The 27061-nt window shown below is 34.3% G+C and overlaps 1 protein-coding gene and 1 pseudogene across 4 annotated transcripts in view; one reads left to right on the forward strand and one right to left on the reverse strand.

The window, feature by feature from the left end:
- ARHGAP42 (Rho GTPase activating protein 42) overlaps positions 1-27061 on the forward strand; it is a 229064-nt gene that overhangs the window by 165354 nt on the left and 36649 nt on the right. For 3 of the 4 annotated variants that reach the window (XM_006907501.3, XM_025043741.1, XM_015585995.2), the window contains 5 exons: positions 7654-7764; positions 17027-17131; positions 19041-19170; positions 23827-23927; positions 25690-25799. In XM_006907501.3, coding sequence (XP_006907563.1) covers positions 7654-7764; positions 17027-17131; positions 19041-19170; positions 23827-23927; positions 25690-25799 — 557 coding nt within the window. The remainder of the gene's footprint in view (positions 1-7653; positions 7765-17026; positions 17132-19040; positions 19171-23826; positions 23928-25689; positions 25800-27061) is intronic. The other variant, XM_025043742.1, reaches the window with a different exon arrangement.
- LOC112476250 lies at positions 6258-6376 on the reverse strand (annotated as a pseudogene).

Genomic DNA, 27061 nt, shown 5'->3' on the forward strand with positions numbered 1-27061 from the left:
TTCCTTTTTTCTACACTCTGGTGTTCTCATTAAGGGACTCGAATGTCTTCATTTAAATATGTTTAATATTTGGAAGTTTTGTTATTTAAACATGAATTCTTTATTACCTGTACTTTGTTATTAACACCTGCTAGTAAAACAAGATAATTTAATATACAATTGTTTGCCTATTGCAAGATTTTGTGGCTAAAGTGAAATGGAGAAAAATCTGCCCTTAAGAAAATTATAGTTTTCATTTTCACAGGCATATTTTTATTTTATTTTATTTTTTAAATTTATTTAATTAGTTTCGAGTATACAGTACATTGGTTAGACATCTATATAGTTTATAAAACGATGCCCCCCAATTGCTCCCTACCTCCTCTGGCCCTCCACCTAGCCAACATATTAATGTTAACTGCATTCTCTATGAATTTTCACAGGCGTATTTAATCTTAAGTTTATGTTGCAATTTAATATTATGTTCACATGTCCCAAACTACTTCTGTTTTTTTCCCTTGCCTGACTTTTCTCTTTACTCCATGTTTTGGCTATATTAACTTTCGGTCTTGCCTAGATTAGCCAAGACTGGGCATAACACAGGACCTTTATACTTACTGTTTGCTCTGTCTGGAAAGCTCTTATATCTGCATTGTTCCATCCTCACTTTCCTTTTTTTTTTTTTTTTTTTTTTTTTAATTTTATCCCCCTTGCCATCCTCTGCCTCTAATAACCATAACCACCAATCTGTTCTCTATGAGATTTATTTTTATTTTTTAGGTTCCACATGTAAGAGAGATCATATGGTATTTGTCTTTCTATGTCTGACTTTTCATTTAGTGTAATGCCCTCGAGGTCCATCCATGTTGTCACAGATGGCAAGATTTTATTCATTTTTATTTTTTTGTGGCTGAATAATATTACATTATTTATACACGCACACACACACACACACACACACACACAAACAAACCCCACCACCACCACCATTTATCGTTTTATCCATTGATGGATGTGGACATTTAGGTTTTTTCCATATCTTGGCTATTGTAAATAATGCTAATGAATGTAGAGGTGCATACATCTTTTTGAGTCAGCGTTTTCATTTTCTTCAGATAAATAGTTGGAAGTGGAATTACTGGATCATGTGGTAGTTCTATCTTTAATTTTTTGAGGAAGCTCCATAGTGTTTTCTATAGTGGCTGCACCAATTTACATTCTTACCAACACTGCACAAGGATTCTCTTTTCTCCACATCCTCACCAACACTTGTTATCTTTTGTCATTTTGGTAATAGTCATTCTAATGGGTGTGAGGTTATATCTCATTGTGGTTTTGATTTGCATTTCCCTGATGATAAGTGATGCTGAGCATCTTTTCAGGTATTGGCCTTGTGTATGTCTTCTTTGGAAAAATGTCTATTCATATGTTTTGTCCATTTTTAATAGGACCATTTACTTTTTTGCTGTTGAGTTATATCAGTTCTTTATATATTTTTGGATATTAGTCCCTTAATGGATATGATTTGCAAATACTTTCTTTCAGTATATTGCCTTTTTATTTTGTTGATTATTTCCTTTGCTGTGCAGAAGCTTTTTATTTTGATATAGTCTCATTTATTTTTGCTTTTGTTGCTTTTGCTTTTGGTGTAGGACTTTAAATAAATCACCACCAAGATCTATGTTAAGGAGCTTACCACCTATGTTTTCTTCTAGGCATTTTATGGTTTTCAGGTGTTACGTTAAAGTCTTCAATCCATTTTGAGTTCATTTTTGGTACAACATAAGATAGGAGTCGAGATTCATTCTTTCACACGTACCTGTCCATTTTTTTCCTGATACCATTCACTGAAAGGCTGTTCTTTCCTAATTGTATACTGTTGTCTCCTTTGTCATAAATTTATTGACCATATAGGCATGGGTGTACTTCTGTGCTCTGTATTCTGTTCCATTAGTCTATTTCTGTTTTTATGCCACACCATACTGTTTTATACACCATAGCTTTGTAACATAGTTTTAAATTAAGGAGCATGATGCCTCCAGCTTTGTTCTTCTTTCTCAAGATTGTTTTGGCTATTTGGGGTTATTGTGGTTCCATGCAGATTTAATATTGTATTCATCTATTCCAAACTTCTTAAATGCTCTTTAAACATTTCTCTCTAAACATATTGCATTAGAATAAACCTAAGAGAGAATGCGGTCTATAGTTGAAGTCACATGCAGAAAAGCTCCCATAATTATCTCCAAGTGCCATAGTCAGTTGTCATTTTAAAAACTGAAGACCTCAAAATCGAGGGTAGTTTTTAGTCTCTAAAAAGGGTTGTAGGTTCATCAGGTTCTTGATGAATATAAGAGACCACTCATGGACAAATGCTAACTTTATTTAAATTTGAATGTCCTCAAGAGCAATGTTCCCCAACCTTTTTGGCACCAGGGACCAGTGCTCCTATGAGAATCTAATGCCTGATGCAGCCCATTGAAGACCCCTACTCTAGAGGATATGCTTTAATTTTCTCTGACGACCTAGCTCAATATTTAATACTTTGCTTGTTAGTGGCCCTCAATCCCTTAGGCTGTGGTAAAATAAAATATCCATTCTGGTTCTGTATTTAGTTGGAGGCTGGACAAACCTATAACATGGTTAATAATGTCCTCCAATTGCCCCTCTTCATTCACATGCACGTACTTCTTTTCCAGAAGGCACAGCCCACAACACAACCATAGCAGCTCCTCAGAGCACATAATGTAGACAAAGAAAAATGTGGCTTGGTTTTTCTTTTCTCCTCACTTCCAGGAATCAACCTGTTATAGGGAGATACTGTCACACACATATTTAATTTTGTGACATGACATCAAAAGTTATCTGTCCCTATCTAGAGCAGCTCTCATCCTCTGTCAGCATCAAACTTACTAAGTTTTCAGACCCCTCTGTGCCTTCTTACCTGACTCCTTGTTCTTTTTGATCATGGAAAGTAAGTGGCTCCACATTTCCAAGACCGAACTAGGGATCACTTGTGTTGCTAAAGCTCCAAAGCCATCACTTAGATGGATCATTGGAGTAAACAAAATTGGAATTAGAGTCGTCAAGATTATAGACTTTGCAGTAGATGAAAAGAAGTAATATTTAATATATGATTAGATCATTTCTTTCTAAGCACAAAATAAGAGGAAGAGATCATAAAGGGAACGTAGAAAGACCAGAATGCATAAAAACAATGTCTAGTTCATAAGATATTAAATCAAATTAAAAGACAAAGCATTGGGGAATTTATATAGCATATAGCATAGGATTACAGCATTATAACATAGGATCTCTTATAAACAAGATGCGTTTGCAAATCAGTGCGAAAAAGATAAAAGTCTTCAATTGAATATGGGCTAAGAATATGGGCATTTCATCAAAAAAGAAATATAAACAGTGGTGAATATTGTAAGTTTCAGTGTCACATGTATCACAAATTGATAGCAATATGAAGTTAGTTTAATTTATTAAAAGGTAATATCCATTGTAAGTGATGGTATGGGAACCTGAACACACTTTTGCTTTTCTAGTAGAAACATAAAATCATTCAATCATTCTTGAAGTAAATTTGATGACATATTTTAACAAATTTTAAATGTGCAAGATAGTTGAAATGATTTCTATTGGCAGGAATTAACCCAATAGAAATGATCAGAAATGAACATAAAAAATAAATTATATAAATATTTTGAACCAAGAGTTATTAACAATGCAAAAATTTAGAAACGTGAAATGGCACAAAAGAATGATTAAGGTAAGTATACGTATAAAGCTTGATCAAAAATGAAATGTGATATGGCTGTGAAAAATTTTATTGGGAAAATCACTTAAAGACATTGGGAAATATTAGCTTAAGTGCAAAAAAAAACCAAAGTTTAAATGAAATAGTATGTACAGTATTCAGATTTGTTTAAAATAAGTTTGTGTGTGTTACATGTCAAAATATTAACAGTGGGATTACAGTTCTTATTATCTAATAAACTTATAATAATGAATATGTAATACTTTTATAATTATAAAAAAGGAAGGGAAAAAGAACTTCTTTTAGAATCCAAGAATTTGGGTTTCCACGTATCACTAAATATGCTTCGAACAGATTCCTCTTATCTCTACCTCCTGAAGGGAATCTCTTTGATTCTACCCTTTACCTCTGTTACTCTTCAATTTATGTCCCTAACATCTCTACTGTTACCATACCATTTCTAACATCTTGATGAGTGTTTCTCAGGTCATGATTTCATCATGCCTGACCATCTTTCCACTGCCCAGGACTTTACCACTTCTTAGTGACACATGTGAAATCTCATACCTCAACATTTTCTCAAATTTGCTCTTGCTTCTTTCTTTCTGTTAATGCTGGTATTTCTTGTATCAAAATTGTTTTAGACTTTGTTCCCCCTCGTTTCTCATACATCTTTCAGCTTCTCTGCCTACTGAGAGATACCACACACCTTTGCCCTTAATAAATAAGAGATCTCCTTATAGTGATATGCACTCAGCCACACCATTTAATCACTATGTTCTATACCATCCTCACGTTAATCTTCTTAAAATTCTGCTTTGATCTTGTCAATATCTTCCTCAAGCTTTTGCAATGTCTAGGAGATGAAGTGTGCATTCATTCTCTCATTTCAAACTGTTTCAAACAAAACCTTTTGATCTTCCAAAGCATAACTTTTCTGGACCCTATTCCCTCACTCAAACTCTTCTCTTTTTATCTCCCCCTACTCCACTGGTTTTCCTGTTAACTTTGTTTCTTAGTAGGTTAACTTTACTATTTGCTGTGTAAATAACAGTTTATACCTGGTGTTTTGGCATAATTATTAGTAGTGATCTCTTTCAGTTTAAAGAGTTTGGACAGTAAATTATATGGTTATCTTCCTTATCTAGTTCAAAACAAAAAGTAACACTTGCTAATGTGTATATAAACAAATGTCTGCTGGTGAACCACACACTATGAGCTCAGGTACTAAAGGGAGTCAAAGAATGTCTTCCTAAATCTTATACTGAAAAGGAATTAAGCTGTTCTTTAATCACTGTGCATTCTAGATGACCTTTTAAAGCAGATTTGGTATATCAAAATCATCTTGATTAGAGGTGATGGAAAATATCTATAACTGCTAAATAACAAGGGGGATTATTTTTCTTTCATCCTTCTTTGTTCCCCCCCACCCCCACCCCACCACCTCTGATAAGATGGGATTGTGCATGGGAAATAAGTTTCTGAGGACATGACTTAATTCTCTTGTGTTAGAAGTCCCCCAAACTACTCCCAGATTTGGTGACTTGCTAGGAGGACTCATGGCTATGATATATTACAATGAAAGGTTATAAAGAAAAATCAGCAAAGGATGCATAGGGCGAAGTCTGGAGGAAACCGGGTAAAAGCTTCCAAGAGTCATTCCCCAGTGGGAACACACAGGACACATTTAATTCCCGCAGCAATGAGTCGTTAAAACGTGTGAAATGTTGTCTATTAGAAACTCATGATAAACTGAGTGCCCATGGTTTTTATTGAGAGCTGGTCACATAGGCACTTTCTGCTTCTACCAAATTCCAGACTCCCAGAAGGGAAGCAGGTGTTTGAAGTAAACCATATTGTTTGCCCAAACAGTTTTGGCATAGCGTGCTACTTTTATCAGTTAGGGTGCTGGGAATGCTCTCAAAGTTAACATTCCCAGATGCCAGCCAAAGGCCAGCCTCGTAAGCAGGCCTTTCAGTGGATAGCATCCATGCCGGCTGTGCTCTTTCTGCACAGCTTTGTTGACTGAAAATAATCATTTATGCTCTAAAAGTGTCTCAACATTCTTGATTGTTCCCATGTGCTAGTCAACACAATGATGTTATCTTTTAAAGTAAATAAAACCTTCAGAAATAACATGTGGACTAGAATGTTATCTCTGAGACTAAAAATATTCTTGTATCTTTTACACCCAGTGGTATACTGGAGCTTTCTCTTGGAGAGCCAATTTTCTCATCTACCTCCCTCATTCAGTGATGTTGGGTTTGTGGTTTGGAACTGGCTGTTTTGGAAGTATTTACACCACCAAAACCAGCAGATTCTTCAAATCAGGCTTTCCCCAAGAAAGCCAGTTGTTAAAGATTTGTTAGCATACCACTAACTATACCTCCTTATCATTCATTCTATAAATAGTGTGTTCCTCTAAGCAGTGGTAAGAAGAAAATATATATGATTTGTATGGAATACTAATTGTCTTTTTGTTGATATGTGTATCTTTTTTTTAAATATATTTTTATGTCTACAGCACCTGGTCTTCCTAGGTGGTCTCCCATCCAAGTACTGACCAGGCCTGACCCTGCTTAGCTTCCGAGATCAGACAGGATCAAGCGTGTTCAGGGTAGCATGGCCATACACTTGTATCTTTCTTAAACAATCTTTGGAAGCTGAAAAGCTTCTGGTTCAAATTTCCTACCTGACTTATATGTTCTTTTGTATATTAGTTTAGAAACTTAGAATTCTCAACTTTGAAAACCCCTATTGAGTTGCTAATAATATTGACCTATTTTTAATTATATAAATAAATGCATAGTAAGTATAATTATTTTTAAAGGTGTTTCAAATGAAGTTTTAAGATACTATGATATCCAAGCCAGCAAATTTAATTTTATCTTTTTTTTTAAGCTTTTGTTTGTGAAATTATTGTAAAATGGCTCCAAAGTAATATTCTATTCCCAAACTGTTGCTGGAGGATACTTAGCATTACCAAGAGCCCATTTTTTTTCATCTGCTTTTAGTAATCTCAGCTGGTAGTAAGGAGTGTGAAATTGGGCAAGAAAAGTGAAATCACGCCTCTCTATTAAACCAAAGTCAGTTTAAAAGAGGGCATCCGAGGATGTAGTGGGTATAGAAGAGGGGAGAAGAGGCAATGTCAAAAAGAAATGAAATTATCTCAATACTTTTCCCACACTTTATCAGTAGAATCTTTCTGCAGTCATGTAGCACAAATGTGCATGACATTGATGGAGCATGAATCATTAGGTTAAAACCATAGAATTTTTTTGGCTCTGCTATCAGTATTTTCTTCCTAAGACATTACCTAATGATGTGGCTCTCTCCTGCTTAATATTCTCAGATGACTCTTTCTCAATTAAAATGCAGATTTGTTATACAGTGTTCAAGAACTTTTATGGTGTGATGCCAGCTTTACTTTTCCCTGCTTCCCTCCACTTTCTCTGTCAACAGACTCTGTCAAACTGTCATGTCTCTTTACTTTTTCATGGGAGTAACCCTTTTTAAAATTTTTGACTACTTACTGCCAGTTATTCATCTTAGAATTCAACTCAAACCACCACCGTTTTCTCCCAGAACTTAAGACTCATTTTCTATGATCCCAGAGATTTTCAAATATATTTATATACCTCTTCTATATTATTTTTAAAAATGTAATGAATGTTGTATGCTTGTTTGGTATTTTTCCCCCCTCCCACCCCATACACTATAAGCTCTTATGGGCAAGGACTGTGTTTTCCTAGTCTCTTTATTCCAAGGACATAATAACTGCTATATAAAAACTTCCGACAGAACTTAATTTTTAATAAAAGTTTCAGAGTAGAACAGCATTTGAGTCCCTGTCCCACATAGAACCATCAGTAATTACTCCGTGTGTCATGATTTGCCTTTGTGCCCTTTAGGCAGATACACAGATTGACCGAGAGCATCAAAACTTCTATGAAGCATCACTAGAATATGTCTTTAAAATTCAAGAAGTTCAAGAAAAAAAGAAGTTTGAATTTGTTGAACCGGTAAGTTTTAGTTTCCCTGTAAAAAACTAAGTCTAGTATGTCCTATGAAAAAAAATTGCACTTTTCCTGTTGAAAATTATGATTTTTTAAAGTAAAAAGAGGAGGGCAGAATGGAGGAGGGGGTGAATAGTTTACATTATTAGAGTTCATAGCACAAAGTGAATCTTGATGTAAACTGTGGACTTAAATAATGATGTATTAATATTGGATTAGCGTCTGTAACAAAAGTACCACACTAATACAAGATATTAATAACAGGAAACGGTGTGTACAGGGACTAAGGAGATATATGGGAACATTGTAATTTCTGCTCAGTTTTTCTGTAAACCTAAAACTGCTCTAAAAAAAGTATTGATTTCAAAAAGCTAAAATTAAAAATAAAAAGGCGTGCATTACATATACCTAAGAAAATACACCTCACCACTAAAGTGACCCATTTACCAAACCTTCAGGTAAAGGAAGAACATAAGGCTGTATTTCTCCCTTTGTTCCACCCCACTTCCTTGCAAGGCTGGGATCTGCCTGACTTTCCAGTGAAGTCATTTATTTTCCTAAGTCAGTGTAAAAAGTAATGGATTCCCTAATGTAAACCGCATTACAGAAAAGAACAGGTGGCTGGTCTTTATAAGCTTACTTCATTTTCTTAGTATTTTTCCCCAAGTAATACCCTAATGTCACAATATTGGCTAAGGAGGCACCTTTATGAAGCATCATCTGTAATGACTAAAAGTTCTATAGTCGAGATAATCTTTTGTTAATTTATAATGTTCAATTCCCATGAGATGAGAGGACACCGATAGTAAAATATGTAAGTAATCAAATATAATTTAAGCTGTAATGTTCTTCCTATGTCAGTTTGTAAAAAAATCTATTTATCATAAGAAAATACCGTGTTCCTATCTTAGTGGAGTGATGGAGAAAAGAGAAAGAAAGACACGGTGTAAAACATATTTGATAAAACTTACTTCCTGATGGAACCTGTCAGTGATTCCCTAAAAATGAAAGGAAACAAGACAGAGCAGAGGCCGGAAAGAGTTATCACTCCCAGTACCTCTGTGTCACTCCTCTCCCTTCTGCTGGAGCCACCTGACTTTCTTCTGTAAACTGGCCACTCTACAGGTTTATAAGACCCACCCTTCAGCCAGAGGGACTTAAGGAACTGGAAACTACACGCAGGCTTGGGGATTTAACTTTTCCCTTTTGTTTGGGATGACAGTCTTAACTTCAAGTTCTCTTTGCCAAACAGCTAAGCCCTTAAACCCTTAGAATAAATTGGTAACTTCTATTTAGTAGACACTTTGAGGATCCGATTAAACATTTTTTAGGGGGTCTTCTGAAACTCATCTGGGCTTCATAGGCAACTGGATCAGCCTAACAACCCCTAGTCTAGGAAGATGACCAGTACTTAGAATTTCTACTCCCCTTCTCATGGACTAATTCCTGCCTCTTTGCAATTTATCACATTTTACATAGAAAGTGATTGTAGCTATCTGGTGATCTCCTACCATGGTTTTTGAAGCCTTTCTACTTGCTGGCAAACTTCCTTCTAAGGGGCTGCTTCTTGGGATTTCTGAATTTTACTTCTTCTTGACACTAAATTGTAGCGTACTCCTGATAATTCTGATAGTCTTCCTTCCTACTGCTTCCTTACCTGTCCCCGTTCCCTTCAGATACTATGCTCATTTGCTGCACTGTTCTTCCGCACACTTGGAATGATCTTTTCACATCTGGAATAATCCTTTCACATCTGTAATACCTGTCTTGCTTCTGGAGGGGCATGCAGGTGTCCTGTTTCCCTGTCTAAGCCTCTTTTATGGCCCATCCTGTCTGCAAACAGTGAACTAGACCATTCTGTCAGATGACATCAAGTATATAGGGAGAAGATTGTGAAATCGTTTGCTCACAGGTGCCAGAAGGAGTGATAAGAATTTTTTAATTCTTGTGGTAATACATGCAGAGAAGTGGAAACTCCTTTAATTGAAGGAGTTTTCTTCCTTCTGTCTACTGTATCCCAAAGTGGGATGGTCTGAAAAGTCTTCTGTAATGCATACCTTTCTCCTGACACCACAGTCAAAATTAATGTTAAATTTGTCCTCCTTCCAAAATATTTTTTCGGCTGCTGTATTTTTCCTATTAGAATGTCTGGCCAAACCAAATAGTACTGTCAGTTTAGTCTCGTTCTCGTTTCTAGCCGCAAAGTCTCTTCCATGGGGTTTTACTTAGTTTCCATTTCAATAATGAGGAGAATAGAAATGGGAGCAATGAAACATGGGCATGTCGCTCTTTGGGTTATGCATTTTCAAATTAATTTGAAAGAAAAAAGTTTTTAAAATTTCAAAAACAAAACTCCCAGGAGCTATAGACAAAAAAACAAACAAACAACAACAACAACAACAAAACACACATGAGGATACTTTAATATCTTTGCAGTTTTTATTCTGCAGAAATCCAATTCTTGCCGCATTACTGTTTTATACTACAGAAATCTGGCAATCTATTCTAGTTTAGCCCCGATTTATTTAACAAGCATTAGAGTAAAGCAAAATCCTCTAGGGATGTGACTTTTTTCATTAAGATGTAAGATATCAAGTAAGTAATATAAATAGTCCTGGTGATTTGCATTAAATAACATTCATTATGATGATCATTTGAGAAAATTTTACATTGTTTCAATTAATGTCAAGCTCCTAGTACTTGTGACAGAACTTCTGCAGAATATTCAGGTGATATTAGAAATAAATATTCCTACGGTGTCATTATTTCAAGGAAAAGCTGTGTCTAAAACAGAAAAAAAGGCTCATTTACACATTTTAAATAATAAACTGTTATATTTTTAAAGTATATTGTAAGTCAGCTTTTTAAACTCAATTTTTCATTAGCTGTATAATTTTAATAACCTCTTTTATTTGTTTGTTTGTTTGCAGTTTATCACATTTTGCAGAGAAAGTTATTGTAGCTGTCTGGTGATCTCTAGACCTGCACTATCCTGTATGGTAGCAACTACTCATGTGTGGTTATAGAGCATTTGAGAGTAGGCTAATCTAGACTAAGGTGTACCATGAGTGTGAAATCAATATTAGATTGCAAAGGTTTAGTGCAAAAAAAAAGTTGTCTTGTTAATACCTCTTTTATATTGGTTACATGTTGAAATAATAGTATTTTTGATATATTAAATAAAATACTAAAATTAATTTCACTTGCCTTAAAAATTGTTTTTTAAATGTGGCTGCTGGAAAATTTAAAGTTTCACATCGGTTTGGATTTGTGATTCACATTACTTTTCTGTTGAATGGTGCTAGACCTCATCCTCTCAAATTTGCCAACAAGATTAACAGTTCAGGTCTGTAATTGGGGGGAAAAAGAGATAAGAGGGGAGAAACATCATCTCCTGACTTCCTGATTGTATAATCCTGCTACTTCTCAGAGTTGCCTGGAGTTTATGAGAATTTTGCGAGATTAGGAGAAAAAGATTGAGAAGTTAACTGAACATGAGCAGCTTACATAAGAGAGTTTTAGCCCTAGTGTATCACAAGTATATTATGGTGCATGCAAGTTTGCGGCTCAGAAAACAAAGAATCTTATAATTCCCTTATGGCTCATTCAGCTATAGTTTGTGTATGTTTTTATTCCATCCTTTGAGCACACTTAGTTGGGACTGATGTTTTGTGAGCGGCTACTGTGAGCTGTTTTCTTCATGTTATCTCACATAAACTCCACAACATTTTATTATTACATAGTTGTTATCCTTCCAGATGAGGAAGTTAAGTCACAGAAAGATAGATAGTTGTCTGAGGTCAGAAACCTAAATAGGGGGAAAGCCAGAAATTTGGAACACAAATCTGAAGTCACTGTATAGTTCTATTTACTGCCTTATTGGCTACTTGATGACAAAAATTAGTCCCTCATAATATTTGCTCTGACCAAACAAAATGGATGACCCATAAAATTGTATTGTAAAGCTATTTTAATTTCTTAGAATAAAATAAGAGGTTGACCTTTACTTTGGTGAAGGTAATTGAATCAATGCCATATACCTGCCCATTCATTCATTTGTTCTTCTCCTCTTCTTTCATCATTTTGTTTTACAAGTTGTCTCCCCAGTCCACTGTTGACCAACCACTTTCCATGTAGAGAGGTACAATGGCTGAGTGGGAATAAGACGGAATTTGGCCCCAACCTTATAGCTGTGCAATTTTAGTACATTTTCAAACTCTGTGCCTCAGGTTTTTATTTGTAAATTAGGGGTAAAATTTATACGTAGTCCCCAGGATTGTGGTGAGGCTCAATTAGTGCGAGTAATGTGGAGAGCAAGTGCCTGGTGCATGGTTAGCATCGGTAAGGTATCAACTGTGTGATCTCCCTCGTGGACCATGACCACTAGAAATGATGCATCCATTTAGGAGTGTGGCTTCAAAGCCAGAGTAACTTTTCAAAAACACATTTAAAATTTTTAACATTTCAAAATATACATCTAAATTCTTTAGGAGCATTTTCATATTAGAGTATTCTTTTTAGACTTCACTTTGGTCTTTTTGTATTACATTTAAAAATAATATAGAAATGAAAATAAACCATTATATAAAAACTAAAACAGACTGCTTTTCATACTCTTCCTTTAGTCTCCTAAATTTAATTTTAAATCATTCGCTGAAGAAAATTTGACTCAATTTGCTTAGTATGCTTTAGCTCTAGCTTATTATATCATGAAATATACTGTAAAATACTTTTTGGATTCTCTAAAAAAGGTTGGCTAATTTTGACACTGAACAAGAGCTACTTGCTAATTAAAACTTGTTAATATAATAATTAAATATATCTCGGATAGTATATAGACCTAGAAGTCTTGAAAGTTAAACCTTTTTGTATTCTTTTTCAATATGATTGGTTAGCTTTAATACAGAAAATTTAAGTAAGGGTAAATCAAAGTAAGCAGATAAGACAGTGTCAGTTTTTTATAAACTCTAGGACTAAAGGTTAAATTTCTATCTGAAAACCTAAGTGCAATCATTCTTTTAAAATTAAATAATAAAGCTCTCTTTAGGTCATAGGCCTTAAAATCCATATTGACTCTTTTATTCAGTTCTAGATACTTTTATTAAAAATCTGAAATTTGTAATAGTAGTTAGATAGTGAAAAAATTTTGGAAAAGTAAGAAAAATACATTTTGTTCATTTGGCTGATTCATCTTGAACTTCATTTTAGAAATCAGTCTTGGAAAGGCCTGGTCTCAAGGTGGCTTCTGCTGGACTTTAATCACCTTGCTGGCGATACTCTCATCCTCATTCCTGTCCAGCTGAGAAGATAGGCTGACCTTTATTCTTAATTGCTGTCTTCCTTTACCACTGGAGTTTACTTCCTAGAATTTATCTGAAATTCCATCCTTTTGAACGCTTAGAAATAACGCCTTCAGGAACTCCAGTGATTCTTCACTGCTGAGGCAATATTATACAGACACGACTTTCAAAAAGTTTTGGCTTTTTAAAAATTAATCGAATCTGTTAATTTATTTGTTCTTCCTTCCTTTTTTTTTTGGTCATCCTATTTTAGACATGTGCCCAGGCTACAGTTGATCAACCTCTTTCTATCCTTGGCTCTCCTTTATCTTCAGTTTTCTCCCTTATTTGGTTAGATTTTGATGCCCACTCATTTCTACTCAGTAAACTCCTCTCAGCACTTATGCATTAGACTTAAAGCATTTCATAGTCATTTTGAGGCTGTTCTCTAAGATATCTCACTAAGTTTCTTCCAAGTAAGGAATAGCAAAGATTACAGGTTTTAGCTCACAGGTCCAACACGTGTACAGTGTGAAAATTGCCACCTTGCTTTTGATTTCTTTTAGGGTATCATGGTGTTCTGTGTATGGGAAGTGTTTGTTTATTTTATTTAAAAATAGCCTTATTGGAATGTATTTCACATATCAAACAATTCACCCATTTTTAGTTAATTTTTATCTATGGTGTGAAGTAGGGGATCCAACTTTATTCTTTTGCATGTGCTATCCAGGGCTCAAAGAATCCATTTGTTGAAAAGACTCTTCTTTACTCATTGTACGGTCTTGGTACCCTTGTTGAAAATAAGTTGACCATAGGTGTGTGGGTTTATTCTTAGACTCTCAATTATCTTTCACTGATTTATAAAACTATCATTATGCTAGTATCACACTGTGTCGATTACCATTGCTTTGTATTAAGTTTTGAAATTGAGGCATGTGAGTCAACTACTTTGTTTTTTGAGCTTATTTTTACTGGTTTATGTTTGTTTCAGAATTCAATTCCATATGAATGTTAGAATTAGCTTGTCGATTATTACAAAGAAATCAACTGGGTCTCTGGTGTGCACATCAGCTTGGGGAATATTGCTATCTTAACAATATTAAGTCTTTCCAATCTATGAATGTGAAATATTTTCCTTTTATTTCGACCTTCTTTAATTTCTTTCAACAATGTTTCGTACTTTTCAAACTATTAATTTTGTACTTCTTTTTAAAGAATGTATTCCTAAGTATTTTATTTTCTTGAAGCTATTGTAAATTGAATAGTTTTTCAATTTCATTTTCAGATTGTTCATTACAAGGTATAGAAATATAATTGATTTTTGTATATTGATTTTGTGTCCTGCACTGTTTCTGAACTTGTTTATTAGTTTTAGTAGTTTTTTTTAGCAGATTCATTAGGATTTTCTTAAGAGCCTTTTCATTCCAGTTGTTCTGCTTCGTTTAGGCAACAGTCATCTGGAATCACTGCATCAATTGCTTTGGAGTTCTTTCCCTCACATCCATGCTAGCCCAACCCTTTTTCTCACTTTTCTCTGCCAGTCACAGTATCACTGGTAACTGTGAGCCCTTAAGATTTGAAACCTGCTGACTTATGAATGGACTGGGAAATTATGAACATTTGAACCTGTGCTGACTTGTGATGGGTTCTGGAAATGATTACTTACCTGTAAATGCAGTATTAATTTTCACAGTTGGTCAGGTTATTGGAGTGACAGAACGTAATTTGATTCTAAAACCTTTGATAATAATAAAGTGCTATATGATTTTTTTTCCTGATGATAAAAGTGACTGACTTTCTTAATATTAAAACCTAATCTGTCTCTCTAGTAGTTTGTAGTCGTTATTATATTAAAGGCAGGATTAGTTTAAGTCGAGACACAATAGTTTTTTACCACAATGATCCACACACTCAGGCAGACTGAACAAAGAAAATGACACGTGAGAAATGCAATTCTTCAAGATTCAGGCTGTCTTATTAAGTTCCCTTAACTTAGCATCATGGAATTTGTTGTGAATGAAATGAACCAGAATGTATTCAAACTTAAGAAACGTTTAACTTTGCTACCATCTAGAGGCAGTTATTTCATGCATGTTGTCTTTATTATAAAACTTTCCCCAAACCTGCTTCCAAAATAGATGTGGGACAAAAGGAAAAGTTGTGGGTTCTTCGTATGTATTTTTCTGTACCTTCCAAGGAATCGTACATTCCCTAGTGGGTGCCCTGCATAATTGTGAAGTTAAAACATTTATCTGCTACTTAGTGCATCTGAATTCTGTTAGAAGATGCCAGTGGAATTATGGACCTCAGGGAATTGGGTATTCTATAATTACAGATATCTTAAAGTATCTTTTTTTATAAGTTTAACTGAATTTTTTTATACTTAGGATGATATTAGAATAGCATGTTCCTTGTGTGGCATCCAATTCATAAGACAGTTTAATTTTAGACTGATTATGGACATTAAACATGAAACAGTACTCCTTTTAACAACTTCTTAACAATTATTTGGATATTTAGAACACTAGTGTTCTCTTTATACTTCAAAAGTATTTTCTTATTTTGTCTCTGAAAACTTCTAAACCTATCCAAGCCCCAGCTAATTAAAGGTATTTCTAACCCCATTTTAAACCACAGTTCTTTTTAATTGGGCCCCAGTATATGCAGATTATATATTTGAAATTATTGGCAATTCGACAAATATATCATAGCATCATTTTAATAAAGGATTATTGACTAGTTTTGATAATTTTCAGTTGATGTAAAGTTGACAGTAAAATTCTAAAATTGACCAGTGATGCATTCTGACACATTGTCAGGAACTGTTAAACAAGAAAAGGAAAGTTTTTAAAATATAACAAAACCAATTTGAAAGTATATGCTTTCTGAAATGAACATTATATTGGAAGAAAACCTTAGGTTATTATTTTCAGATAGAACAAGCACTTGTTTGTTGGAAATCATAATGCACATAGCAATTGATGCTTACCTCACTCCCCTTGCTTCCCCAGACAGAAGTAGTGCCTGGATGTTATTTACATGTAAAAATGATTTCAAATTATGTTTCTTCCTTAATTTAAAATAATAGTTTACAGACATATTATGCTATTTGAATCAAAAAACCATTACCAGTTTTCAAAAATATTTTTTACCTTTATTGTTGGAAGAGGTTGAGGAAGAGAGTGAATTGGTGGACAAGACTGTAGAGTAAAATCCCAGTGAATTAAATGAAAAAGTTTAAACAAATTTTCAGTTATAACTTATTTTATATCAACAACTGTGTGTGTAGCTCCATGGAGAGCCACTCTTATTGGATGAATCAGAACATTATAAATAAGCACACATGAATTTGGTATTCGGCTAGGAATATAGAAATTGTGGTTTTCTAAAGAATGTTTTACTTTAACTCTTATGAAAGATCTATATCTGTCTCCATGTTTTTGCTCAACTCTTCAATTTTGAATTATTCCCACTCCTTGTCAAAATGTTATGTCAAATACTCAAATCAGTACTGCCACCTAGTGATATTTTTCTTAATTTCATCTAGACAAATCCTAATTCCTTCCATTGGCTCGTTTTATCTCTAATTTACTGGTTTAGTCTTTCTCACTTCACAGGTTATATCTCCCTGTTTCGGTTAGAATTTTTTCGAGAGTAGATCCTATGTTCCTTTGGTCTTTCTCCCCATTAATGATCTCTCCTGGATATTTCTGCAATGTGTTTGAATGTTAAAGTAGCTAACATGACAGCTGTCCATGACAAGACTCAAAAATCAAATCACTGTCTACTGAAAAAGGAAGTGAAAATTAGCTTTTGTGACTTCTGCTTCACATCCATAATTTTAGTCCCTGCTTTGTCAAAGAGATTGAAATCGTATTAGCTGAGGCATTAGAATGAAATATAATTGCCCCACTTTGTTATATTTGATGGTCATTTTTTAAAAACACGTTTTCATGGCTTCTTTTTTTTTTATCTCTTTATTTTTGCAGCTTTTGTCATTCCTTCAGGGTCTGTTTACATTTTACCATGAGGGATATGAACTCGCCCAGGAATTTGCACCATATAAACAACAGCTGCAGTTCAACTTGCAGAATGTAAGACTGTACCTGTTCTCACTGCATCTCCTTAGTGATGATCATAGCACAACTAAGTTTTTACCAAGCCAGACCTTGGAGTCTTTCCAAACTTATCTAAGTATAATAAAACCTCACTAATTTAGAAAAGCTACATTATAAATTTATTTGTTTTTGTTTTCTAGCTGCTGTTGAAAATACACCAGGAAAGAGCTAATATTAATGTTTAAAAACAAGTGCACTAGAAAATTTCATAAAATTAAATAATACTGAGCTGTAGGCACCTGGAAGTTTGGAAACTTTTGCCTTTTATTCAATTTTCTCATTACTTCACTGGGTGAACTTAAGCAAGTTTTATTTTCTGAGAGGGCAGCATTTCTATTTTTGTGAAATGAAGGTTGTACTTTAGCACTCTAAAGTCCCATCCCTATGTGAAATTGTATATATCTGATATTATTTTCAGATATTTTCAAATTAAACATGGTTTGGATATTAAAAATAACTGTTTTAAAGCTTAAATGAGAATTATTTACAAATATCCTATCTATTTCTGCAAGTGCTTATTTTGTAAAGTTGTCTTATCTTTCCGTTTGGTATCTGATTAAATAGTTATACAAATTCTGATTTGCAGATGCTGAACACCACTGACATTAAAAAACAAAAAAAAGCCAATGTATTTCTATATTATCAAACTTGATAAATAATAAAGTTCTTATTGTTCAAAGTTTTGTATAAATGAAGTTATTTCTGAAACCCCGTGTAGTACTCTGTAGCCAAAATAACTTGGAAAGCTCTCACTTAATTTTCGATAAAAAGCTTGGCTTTCACTGCGAATTTGATTTTTGCCATTGTGGAGATGTCTAATCAGTAGAGCTAGGAAGTTGCAATATCCCATGAGAAATATGTCATTGGATTTATTCTCCTTGTGTTTTGAGCTTTAGCTTTTTATTTAACCTAGATTTTATAGCAGAATCGATTTCACATGTAATTCATTCCATTGTTTTTCAATATGGAATGCATTTGGGCTTTTTCAATAAATATTAAAGGGGAAAATTATAAAAGCTAAAGTATTTTTATGATTTATTTTTATATTGAATGTGATCATATTAAGATTCCTGGGATTTGAGAACAGGAATAGGAAAAAATTCTGATCCCTACATTGAAAAGAGAATAGTAGCAAAAATGACAATTAAGAAAATTCAATTCTTTTATTATGGGCCATAACAAAATCTTAGAGTTAGGTGGTGATGATTTTTATGTTTTCAAATGTGTATTGTTGAGATAATGTGGCTTGAATGCGAAAGAGGTATTCATAGAGAAAAGATGCTTTTTACATCTTAAGTAAACTTGCTGTAATGTGAGCAAACTAGTTCTTACAACGGAAGTTAGAACTTGGAAACCTATTTATTTTCTATGAGTTAATTAATATACTGACCTCGTGAACTGTATTAGGATTTCTGGAAACCAAGCTAAGTGATATTTCTTTAAAAGTGTTTGGAATAAAAATGATGAACTCTTTTTATCAAGTGCCACATGTATCAAAAGTATGTGAATTTAATTTGTTTTCATTCCCCAAAGGAAATATAAGTTACTATGTATCCGCTTTTTTTCCTTAGATATTAGTGATTATAAAATTCTATTTAATAAATATTACATATTTTCAGATGCTAAGTAATAATGTTAGAGTGGGAAATAGGAAGAAACACACAGATTCAAAGAGAAACATGCAAAAGATCATGTAGGAAAGTTTCCCCAAAGTCATTCGATATCAGCCATAGGACTCAACATAGAGGATCACGGACATGGATGAGTAGTGCTGAAAGAATCAAGGTTCTCCTTTGCGCAATTTGCAGTTTTGAAACTTTGGGCTGGAGGTTCTCTAAAACTGGTAGGAAAGAACGAATGAAATTGTTATTTCTGTTTACTTAAGACAAGGAATAATTTTGAAAGTACTCGACAAGAGGTAGAGCGGTTGATGCAAAGGATGAAATCTGCCAACCAAGATTACAGACCACCCAGCCAGTGGACAATGGAAGGCTATCTTTATGTCCAGGAAAAACGTGAGTTAAAAAGACATAACTTAATGTCTCTTATGGTTAACATTCTGTTTTCGTGAGATGTGATGTGGTTAGTGCTTTTTCCTTCAAGTAGGAAGAATGAAATCCCTTACATCTTTATCAGATTTAATCTGCTCTGTCATCATCACCACCAGAGTGATGAAGTATTTTCACATTTCATCATCAGGATCTCTAAAGTTGGTATATTGTTGAACTTGGAACTTACGATCTTTTGCTGATGATACAGTAACATAAGTTTTAGAATTTAATTGTGAGATCTAATCTCAATTTAAAGTTTGATGGAAAATTGAAATCAAAGCGTTTATCAGAATGAATCATCCTGGTGACTATGATAATAGTTTTCTCCTCCAGCAGCATCATTTCATTGAATTTTGTGTCTTGTCAATTTTTAGGAGTAAAATTGGCAATTATGTAATGTCAGATTGGCACCCTTTATTTCCTGAGATTGGGAAATGAGCATCAGGCCCAATAGAGCACTCTTATAATTGCCTCACACTAAGAAATCTTTTTCACAAAAATTAATAAAAAGCCATTCAAATTTGTATAACTCGAGTCCTTTCTGCATGATAGATATCATTAAGTGGAACCTGTTGGACTAAATTAACTCTCTAATTCAAATCAGATATGCCCTATAGCATCATTCTCATAGTCTCTGTGGTGAAGGAACAATTGTTTTTATTTCCAATCCATCACAGACCTGTGTGTTTGTAAAAAAAAAGAAATTAAAAAAAAAAACAAAAAACAAAAAACAAAAAACAAAAACATGTGCTTGGATTTTGCAGCAATGTCAATTTGGTATAAAAGTTTTGAAATGCTTATTCTCACTTTCTGTATTTTCTTTACTTAATGAGACTCGCAAACCACATGGAATAGCACTACTATGAAGTTTCCCTGTCAGTAGACAATAGGTGAATGAAGTTGTTTTGTTTAGTAAGATATCATAGTTAATGAGTTTGAGATGGGGAAACTAGAGATTTCAGACATAGTGCAACATAATCACTAAACTGTCAACTCATTTTATATTTGACATGTGTAGGGTGATGATCACTTGTTGGTTGGTCATATACAAGCAAATAATGATTTGGTCTAACAGACTAGGCAGACATTTGCTACTGCATGGACTAGATCGTAGAGGACTGCTGGCTCAGGAGGTCGGGGTTCTGGGATTTTCTTTCTCATAACTACGTTGACCAGTCTGTTTTCAGACTTTGGAATGATAACTCTAATGCCCCTGCTGTGATGGCTTTTTAGCAGTATGTGGCGTTTGAGGCTCTCACAGTCAGATGCTCACTCTCCTTTTAGCATCCTCTTTTTTGCTGTTGTCTTTCTGTTCTCAAGACACTTTCCATCTCGATTTTCTCTGTCTGCCTGCATTATTTTTACAGCTTTAGTGAAGTACAATTGACATATAATAAGTTGCACATGTTTAAAATGTACAATTTTAGAAGTTTTGCCACATGTATGCACCTGTGACACCATCACCACAATCAACATGTGGAACATATTCATCACCTTCAAAAGTGCTCTCGTGCCCCAGTGTAATTAATCCCTGTCTCCTTTCTTTCTCCATTCACTGTCATTCCCCCTTCCCTTTCCCCAGGAATTGAAAAAGAAAAACGAATGGATTTATATGCTTTTGGAATTATTTGAGGGACAAATATTTAAAGCCCCTTTCCACTTGCAATTTTTGAAAGCATTTATAATATAAAAAGTTACCCAGTCCATGAAGACATATCGATTGCACTGTTGCTATCACTGAGTGATTAAGTTCTGTGGGGAACAGAAAATGAGATAAAGAATATGGCTTCAGGGTGTTTATTCTATAGTGGAAGGCACAAGACTCATACAGTTAGCAACCAGTGATCAATAGTAAATATCAGAGCTGTAAATTGAGTGATAAATAGAGATAGATGTGATGGGGCAGTAGTAGATCATTGCAGTTTGGACACAGAGCTCCACCTTATTTAGAGATGTGGTTTTTATGTTATCCACCTCTAGACATACATTAGATCGCATTCTCATAGACTTCAGTTTAACCAGGAATAGCATGGGTTCCAAAGTGAGAACTATGTTGGAATTTCTTGCTTTCCACTTATTAACTCGGTGATTCTGGGCAGACAAAGTGAGCTCTGTCTCCTCCTTTATAAAATAAGGGTATTTATGTGTATCTTATAATAATATTGCAAGAATTAGAGATAATATATGCAAAATGTCTCTATTATCAGTAGTGGTGCATAGTACTATGCTTACCATGAGCCCTTACTACTCTGTAATTTATATTTATCTCATTTAATTCTTAAAACAGCTCTTAAGAAATATTCCTCTGAAAAGAACTCCAGTCATATGCCTTACTTAGTGAAGAAATTTGTACCATTTGCAGCTCTTAGGCTTTATTATATGTAAAATGATATTTATAATGTCTGACTTAAAGACTTCTTAGGTAAAAATTTGGCACTTAGTAGGTATTCAGTGAATGTTAATTTCCTCCCATCCTGCAAACATCTCAACGACCTCAGATGATTACTGGGTTAAGATGATTAAATTTGTTTTATTTTGCAACTTAAGAGCATAATAAATTTTAATTTTCCCAGACTTTTTTTAGGGACTTCAGAATTGCTAGTCTAAGAACATCTGTCCTGGCCTAGTTCCAGGCACACTTTAAAGAAAGCAGCATCTGTGTGCTGCAGACTTGAAGATTAAATGCTTGAGGTTCTGAACTTATGATGAAGGCAGGAAAAAACAACTTGGGTCTAAAATGTCATCAGAGCATTGCAGCAGCTTTCTTTAAAATATGGCTAATATTGCATCATAAATTCCTAAGTAGTAAAGTTGCTATGAGGATTTTCATCCAGCCACTTTCCGCTAATCAGCTCTAAGCCTTTAAGTATTTTACACCACGTGTAGCAGAATTACCAAGTACTGTTAAGTATTATAGTATAACATGTTTCCAAAACAGAACTAAAGTTAATTGCAATAATCTTTTGTGATTACAAAGTGTATAGCTGTGCCCTGTAATTTTAAAACCTGGAGTCGTCTAAGTATTAAAACCATGACACCAAATGTACAGAAAAAAAATTGCAATGGCTCATGAAACACTTATGAAGAGGTGCACTTTTACACTTCCATTTCTTGTTTTTAAATATATGGTTATGAAACCAAGGCAGCAATAATATTGTACATAATTGTTGCTAGAAAAATCCAGGTGTCAAGCAAGATGGGACCTAGATGGATAAGCTATATAGAAAACAAACTCCTTTTAAAACCCACTCAGCCTCTATGACATTTGGATGCAGGATAATTGGCTTCCCTGTGGGAAAACTGAAGGTCTCCCGCCTTGGTCATGAAAAAATTGAACCCACGATGCATTCCTACGTCCTGGTGAAGCAGTAGCATCCAGTTTCTGGAGAATATAAAACAATAATGTGGTGTGCTCTAGGAAAGTGTTGCACAGTATTTATGGGAAAAAAAGAAAGTGAGCATTATACTTATATAACTTTCAATATAAATAGTGAAAATTAATTTCATTTTAAGGAGAGTTACTTGAATTCACATTTTTTTTCAGATTAGTGATAAAAGGAAATAACTCCAAGGTCAATAAAGTCTTAGAGAAAATTCATTCCTTCTTTTTTTGTCAATTATGTATTGAGTGACAGCTATATGTCTGGCCCTGTTCTAAGGATTAAGAATATACCAGTCGGCAGAACGTCATACTTTCCTGCTCTTAGAACCTTAGAGTCTAGTGACAGACAGACAATAAATAGGATAAATTAGTAACATTTATCTTATTTTAGAGAGTGATAACTGCTAAAAGAAAGTAAAGCAAGAAAGATGAGAAGTATTAAGACAAAGTGTTGAGTTGTAAGATATCTCAACAGGAAAGGCAATATTAAAAAGGTGACGTTTAGGAAAAGGCCTGAATTCAGGAAGTGACAGAGCAAATCATGCAGATATCTGAAGGAATAATAGTTCAGGCTGGAGGAACAGCAAGTGCAAATGCCCTTGGGTAGAAGTGCATTCACTATGTCCAAGGGTCAGCAAAGGGGCCAGGGTAGCTACAGCAGAGTATATGAGGCAAAAGGTGATAAGATGTGAGGTGAGACTGATAATGAGAGACCAGAGTAGGTGGGGCCTTGTGGATAGTAATAGGCACTTTCGGTTTTATCTGGAGTGATGTGAGAAACCGCTGGGGGGATTTGCACAAAGGGGTGAAATGAGCTGGCTAAATTTTTAGCAGGGTATCTCTGGCAGTTTCAAGAATGGAGGGCAAGGAGACCAGTTACAATAACTCAGACTGTTAACTTCTTATTCTTCCTACTTCTATGAGATATTAGGATACTACTTTTACTGAGGAAATAACTGAAGTTCAGATCAAAAGTACCTCTTACCTTGGCCATGGAATGTTTATAAGGTTGAACTAAGTGTAGGGATCCTTCAGACTTTATAGTGTCAGAGCTGCAAAGAAAACCAAATTGTTTGAGTTCAAGATACACTACCATACTGGCTTTTCTCATTCACAGTAAAAGTTCCAAAATTTATATGGTCTATGGAAATACTCAATTGTGTATCATAGGATCAGAACCTGTACGAACTTAGATACGAAATCATTTGTTAATTGTACTGTTTCTTTCCTTACATTAGGACCACTTGGTTTTACATGGATTAAACATTATTGTACATATGATAAAGGAAGTAAAACATTCACCATGAGTGTTTCAGAAATGAAATCCAGTGGGAAAATGGTGAGTTTTTGTTTTTTGTTTTTAACTGAGCTCATTAAAGAAATGAAAGTAGCACACAATTCTATATATATGACTTACTGTTGAATTGTACACTTGAAACTTTTTGAATTTTGTTAATGTCACCATAATAGAAAGAAAGATAAAGAAATGGAAGTAAAACAAAAAAAAATCACATGTGCTTGCTTTTCTGACAAACATGTACACAATTTAAAAAAATCAAAAAGTCAAAAAGTTTTTCTCACTTAATTGACCTCGATGACTTAAAAAGAGTAGCCAGGATTTTCCTTTACCTTGGCCATGGAATGTTTATAAGCAGTTAAATTAAATGTAGGGATTTTTAAGTAGACTACTGAGGTGTCATCTCTTACTGTCTGTGCTGTTGCTTGCCCCGTAGCCCAGTAGGGACTATCAGTGGCTGCACCAGGCCTAAGGATTGTGCATTTTTCCCCTAGGTGGCCTCTGTGGGAGGCTGCTTTTGCCTTTGCAAACCTTTTCATCATCTTCACTGTTTACTCAAATGCTGGCCAACAAAGTTTCAGAAGAAATCTATCAGTGCTCATTTACCCCAAAAGTAAATTGGTCACTGATTGTGTCGCATGGCTAGCGAACAATACGGAACATAGTGTACTTAAAATAAGGCCGGACTAAATAATCTTTAAACAGATTAGAAAATCAAGATGGTAGAAAGTAAGGGACTCGCCCAAGTTAATTTGTGGTATAAGTCACAGCATTTAAATGTTAATCTAACTTAGACGCATACTCAAAATACATTAATTGAAACTTATTGTGCTTGGGCATTCCTTAGAGTCTAATAATTCAAAAGGAGAGACATAAAATAAAGGAGAACATGCCAAAGAAAAAGAAACCTTAGATTGCCATTATCATGAGAAGTCATTAAATGCTTTAATTATGCCTAGTTTCTATTCTAAAAGTTCCATAAGGAAAGAGATTGCCAGAAAGTCAACTTAATGTGACAGTCAGTGAACTTATAACAAGCAGACCAAGCCAAAGTCCTGTTAATAAATCTATCAGATTTGCAATTATAGACAATAAATCAGACATTAGGTAAAAATTCCCTTCAAATTGATTGACATCTCAGGTAGAGAAGAAGATTCTTATTTATTGAGCTTATGTGAAATCCTGTCCAAAGAGTTTTAGTTTTAGTAGCAGAGTAGCAGTTGATTACCAGCAAAGCAATCACATGGTATGTTTGATAGCAATAACATCATAGCAGGTATATACTAGAAGTTTATTTTAGTAGCTCTCTTGAGACTTTGAGTCAGCTATCATTTAAAACTATGAGGCGCTAACAACAAGACATACACACAATAGTAATCTTTTAGCAATCTAGGGAATTTCGATTCAGAGCAAGTGTTGTATCCTGACAAACATTCTGGATATCTAATTCTGATATTACTGTAACTCTGACATTTCACAACTTTTCTAAATCCAAAGTCCTAAGACATGTACATCATAGTGTAAGTTAACATTAAAAGTAAATATGTTGAAGGGTATTAGGCGTATCACAGAATTCTTTGGATAAAGCATGTAAATGCAATTAATTTATCGACAAGCAGTTGAGTACATTATAATTGGGCAGTCAACATTAGGCAGAAAGTCTTTATAAGACAGGGTGTGATTAAGACCTTTTTATATAACCTGTACTCTAAGTTTACATTTCAGTGCAGCAACTTTAGATGGCGTATTTAATATTTTTTCAATTTACCTTGTCATTGTATCAATATTCCCCTTCTTGTTTCAGAATGGTCTTGTTACTAGCTCACCAGAAATGTTTAAATTAAAATCTTGTATCCGGCGAAAGACTGATTCAATTGACAAACGATTCTGCTTTGACATAGAAGTAGTTGAAAGGTTTGACCTTTTCTTTTTACTTTACATTTACTTATTTTTATGTTTAGATTTAAATATGAACAACATACAAGGGCTTGTTTTTCGATCTCTTTTTGAAAACAGTATACGTTTATTTCATTCTTTCACATATACATTCAACAAATATATATTATACGATGCTTTCGAAAAAGTAAACCAAACACAGAATGCTAGTAAAAGTAACATCACTCAAAGAAGAATCTGGAAAATCAATATGAATGACTGCATTAGAGGAAAATACATGTCGTGGGCTTGGGGTCCCCATCCACTGAAGGAGTCTGATGACATTGTTCACAGTTTCTGGGTCAGCCTGTTTGTAGACTTATGAAGCCTGGTGGCTTTGCTCCCAAGGAGTAATATGACACACCTGTGAGTGCCATAAGCTTCCTTCAGCCAGTGACATTTAGTGTCTACTCTGTGCAAAGCACTGTTCTGGACATTCTTAGCCACAGGATGTTGGGGGAGAGAGAAATGTTGTACACACAAATTTATAATCTAGTGGGAATATTTAGCTTTACTCCTTTCTTGTATTAATATAAGCAGAATAGAAATAAGATAAGAATGAGCATGCTTCTTGATTTCTGTTCTATTCCATGATCTATTCCCCACCCCACTACCCCATTACTACAAATTTTCTGAATACTCTAGCTTTGTGGGCACTATACACACACACACACATACACACACACAATACTATGACATAATATATATACCTTTATACGTGATATATACTATAGCTTACATATAGTATATAGCTTTAAGTATCTAGTGGGCAAGTCTCCCTGTCCCCTCTCCCCCTCCTCCCATTCTTATATAAGCTTCTTTAAAGTTATGTTACCTATTTTGGCCCTGTATTCTTACATGTTATAGATCTGCATATTAAGTTTCTCTTTTCTCCAAAACAGTCCTTTGGGATTTTTGACTGGAGTTACATTAAAGTTGTTGATCAATGGTGACTTACCTCTCCTTGAAAATTTATATATATATATTTTTAGATATCTTTTTTATCCTTGGGTATTTTCTTTTTATTGTAATTCTGAATAGAATTCTTTTCATTAGTAGAAACTGTTTTATTCTAAGCAGCTGAGACAACTGTATAGAAAGATTATTAATTTTTTTTATATATTAACCTACACCCAACATAGTTTTTGAACTTTTTATTGGCTTTAATAGTTTTGTGGTAGAACCATCTAGATTTTCTATGTAGGCAAACACCAACACGTGAGTGATTTTTCTTTATCTTA

Source organism: Pteropus alecto, unplaced genomic scaffold (genome assembly GCF_000325575.1).
Source record: "Pteropus alecto unplaced genomic scaffold, ASM32557v1 scaffold12, whole genome shotgun sequence".
In the NCBI taxonomy this organism is placed as follows: domain Eukaryota; kingdom Metazoa; phylum Chordata; class Mammalia; order Chiroptera; family Pteropodidae; genus Pteropus; species Pteropus alecto.